The 3,933-nt window shown below is 45.6% G+C and overlaps 1 protein-coding gene across 1 annotated transcript in view; it reads left to right on the top strand.

Moving 5' to 3' along the window:
* The first annotated feature begins 2,586 nt into the window (after positions 1-2,586).
* The window catches only part of LOC107159721 (zinc finger protein 345-like), a 33,408-nt gene continuing 32,061 nt past the window's right edge, over positions 2,587-3,933 (top strand). The window contains exon 1 of the mRNA XM_015506331.2: positions 2,587-2,822. Within this exon, the coding sequence (XP_015361817.1) occupies positions 2,820-2,822 (3 nt within the window). The 5' untranslated portion in view covers positions 2,587-2,819. The remainder of the gene's footprint in view (positions 2,823-3,933) is intronic.

The raw sequence follows: 3,933 nt of genomic DNA, 5'->3' as shown, positions 1-3,933 counted from the left end.
AGTACTGGGATAATTGCAGTGGAGTCACTGTGGCTATACAAACACAAGTGTGGCCATAGGGACTCCACCTTGGCTATTTTAGAATCTATCTTTGTTCTCCTGTTACTGCTCCTGTGAAAGGGAACTGCAGTACCCATTTCTGAGAAACAAAAATGAAAGCTGTCTCCTTTTAAACAAAATTATTTTTCTGTACTTTGTACCCCACAGAATGTACCCAACTCAGGATATGATGGTAGTTGTGGTGAGCTACATCCTGAGTTTAAGTACATTTATGGGTCTACAGGACTTTAAAATAGATTATCTCCCCCAACTCAGCTGAAACTCAGGATACAGTTGTCTAACACTTGTTCAGACCTGGATGTGGTTAAGCTACCTGCTGTTTTTAGCTTCTGTAACTTGCTTGCTTGCTAACTGGAAAATTCCAGTCCTGCTTAGGTCCCTCTTACTATTGGCTTGCTTGCATGACACTGAGAGAAGCCCCTGAGCTGTGGTTTTTATCCTTAAATTTCCAAGACGCAGGCCAGGAAATTGCTGTTCTCCCACAGAGCTTTAGTCTCTATGGGTGGGTGACAGTCCCTGGTCAGGTAAATAATGCTCTCTTTGATTTGAATTTGAATTTAGAGTGTATTCTGAAGTGGTTCCTCATAACAGTTCTGTTTGTGTTTTGATATGAAATACATGGTACTGTATTCTATACATATAATCACAAATGCTGCTTTACAAAATAATTGTCACATTCCAAGTCTGATGAGAATAAGCAATGTTGCATGAGTCCTTTGGTTTGGTGGAGGGGTTTTGGCTTTGGAATAAGGTACAGCTCATGCTGAGTCCCAGTCCAGCTGCTAATTAGCTGTGGGGTTTTGACCACAGGATGAAACAGACATCATAGCCTGGCCATTAGGTCTAAGGCCAAATTGCCAAATAAGAAGTATTCATTTCATGTTTGAAACAATAGAGTCAAGACTGTGGACAGATCTGAAGACATGTGTCCCCCACCTCCTGAGACCCCATTTTCTTTTGTTTGCTGTCTTATATCTGCAATGGGAACGGAGCTGTGACAACCTTCTAGTGGGAAAGAGTGACCTGCTTTGGACACTTCCCTGTTCTCACTCAGGGTACTGTCTCCCTGGGATGTTGGGTCTGAGGAGAAATATTATTAAGGAACTGTATTTGTCACCTCTGGCATAAAAAACAGGGGACCAGGCTCTTTATGTTTCAGAAAACAGGGGGCCTATAATAGTCAAATCTGAAATGTGTTTGCTGCAAAATAAGATATCCTAGAAGGTTAAAATCCAGTGAGTTTGGGGATATAGTTCCAAAAGTACATATGCTTCATTAGTAATTTTATATGGGTCACACCGATGTAGGACAGTTGAGGTAGAACTCCCAAGGAATTTGTAGGAAGCAGGTTTATGTAAGCTTTAGTGGTCCAGAGGAGCTAAGGATGAAAAATCTCTCTGGATCCAGGGTTGGAGAATCCTTTGAGATTCATCCTCAGTGGGTGTTTACATTATACTGGGTGGTTACATAGCAGTTACCCCCCCCCCATATTTTTAGCACAGACAGGTTTCACAGGTTTTTTTTTTTTTTAAACATAATAACTTTTGTACAGCAAGCTTTCTTGAGACAGAATCTGTTACAACATTTGTCTGCAAAACTGGCATTTACACGAAAGATGAAGCTTCAAACCACAGTCAGGTCTCTGCAGGGAAAAAAAATCCTATTCACATTCTTTTGGGGCTACATTAATGATAATAATCTGGATAATATTCTGAATATATTGGTTTATAGCATTACAATCAATTCCCCCTCTCTTTTTAAATTTTTAAAGTGAATATTAGAAAATTTTAAGTTATCCTTGTGCTTCACATATGGTTTTCATTGGACATTGCTGTTTTAGGGGATTACTTCCCAGTTCATTCTATCTACTCAAACAACGAGAGAGAAGAAAAGTTAAATGAAATTGCACAGTAATTGTAAATATATTATTTCCACTCGTGAATACTATGCAGACATATAATTCTTAAGTTGAAATCACCTTGTATGCGAGGTTCATCGCACATGTCCCCTGGCGCTGCTACATCACTCTTCTATGAGGAAACTTTGCCTAGGATTAGCTGTAGCCTGAGGCCCTCTTGTACAATTCGCAGACCTCAGGAGGAAAAGTAAAAGCTGTCACCAGGAACCTGCCGCAGCCCGGCTGGCTGGGCAAAATAACTGGGGGGTGACGAATAACTTGTGTACTTGATACAGCAGGAGTGGAAGCCATTTATTGCAGGCCAGGAGCAGTATTTATACATTCCACACAGCTTATCTAATTAGCATAAACTAGATACATCAGACACCAATAAGGAATCTCCACACTTAATGGCTCGCTTTTGTTACTTCTCAAACCACTCCCTCTGGCATTTTGCCAGGCACCATCCAGACTTGTTTACAACTCTAACATTCCCCTGGCAAAATGCCAGGTGTTATTTTGACTTGTTTACAGACTCTAACAGGAACCTGTCATTCTGGCCTCACTGATTCCTGGGTTGGATGTCGTCTACTGTCACTCAGAAAGAAGGCTCTCTGGGCTCAGCCTTCCGGGCGGGTCTGCAGCCCGGTGCAGCGGAGAGCACTTGGGGAGAACCGTCCAATCCCGACTCAGCCAGCGAGGACAAGGGCGGCTTCCGTGATCTGGCCGGGCCCTTTCCTTCTGAGCCGCCCTTCTCGCTATCTGGCTCTAGGCTTCTGTCGCCAGCCCTGGGGTCCCAGGTGGCTTTGCCCTGCAGGTGCTGAAGATTCCTGGCGGCCGCCTGACTCCCGAGCGCCAGGAAATGGTGAGTGTGGCGGGGCCTCTTGAGCCCGGGGAGGGAGGTCGTTGGAACCGCGGGAATGGCTACGGTGGGGCCAGGAGCTGCTGGGGACTCCGGGGTCCGCGGCCTGAGCCCTCCTCCTGGCAGTGTCCCCTCAGGCCCCTGGCCAGCCAGGTGGGGAGCGTGTAGGCAGCGGAGCTCCTGCCCAGCCTGCTGCACCCCCTCAGCTGGCCTAGAGCGCCAGCAGCCCGGTCTTCCCAGGTGGGTGGTGATTGACAGGTGGGCGGCTGTCGGAGAATTCTCTCCACATGGGATTTTCCTGCAGGACAGGAGCCGTGGCTGGGCCTCGCTGCCGCCGTCCTCCTAAGCTAGCTGGCTTTCTTGCTTTTTCTCCCTCCTCCCCAACCTTCCTTCCGCAGGGTGCTTTACCAGGAGCTCCATCCCTGGTTCTGATGTAGGGCGGAGGGGGCGGCACCTGAGGAATTCAACGGCAGCAGGTTTACTTAAGTTGCAGCCGTCCAGAGGGAGCAACGCGGGGACCCTGGTAGGGAACTTCTCTGAGATTTATAGTCAGTGCGTGGTTACAGGGCAGCTACTGTTTTTTTCCCCACAATTTTAGGATATAGAGAGGTTTCACAGGTTATTATTTTACCAAGGAAAACAAAAATAATAACATGTTCAGCAAGCTTTCTTGAAGCAGAGTGTGTGACATCTGTCTGCAAACCTGTGTTCTACTTGAAAGAGCAAGCTCAAACCACAGAGAGCGCTCTGGAAGAAAAAAAAAATGCTAACATTCTTTGTAACAATCTTGCAGACAAGAAGAGAAGCTTCATTTTGCTAGTGGTTCTTTTGGGAGCTACATGAGTACTTTTTATTTTTTATTTTGAGACAGGGTGTAGCTAAGTTGCTGAGACTGGCCTAGATATGGTCGGATTTATACAGACCTTTCTATTGAATTTAAGAGTACGATTTTCAGCCAGGCTCACCTGTACTCCCAGTGGCTCAGGAGGATAAGGCAGGAAGATCAGGAGTTAAAAGCCAGCCTCAGAAACTTAGTGAGGCCCTCAGCAACTCTGTGAGACCTTATTAATAAATAAAATACAAAAAAAAAAAAAAAAAAAGGGGGGGGGGGGGG

Source organism: Marmota marmota, unplaced genomic scaffold (assembly GCF_001458135.2).
Source record: "Marmota marmota marmota unplaced genomic scaffold, marMar, whole genome shotgun sequence".
Classification (NCBI taxonomy): Eukaryota; Metazoa; Chordata; class Mammalia; order Rodentia; family Sciuridae; genus Marmota; species Marmota marmota.
Note: the sequence above shows the minus strand (reverse complement) of the source record. Positions and strands in the feature narration are given on the sequence as shown.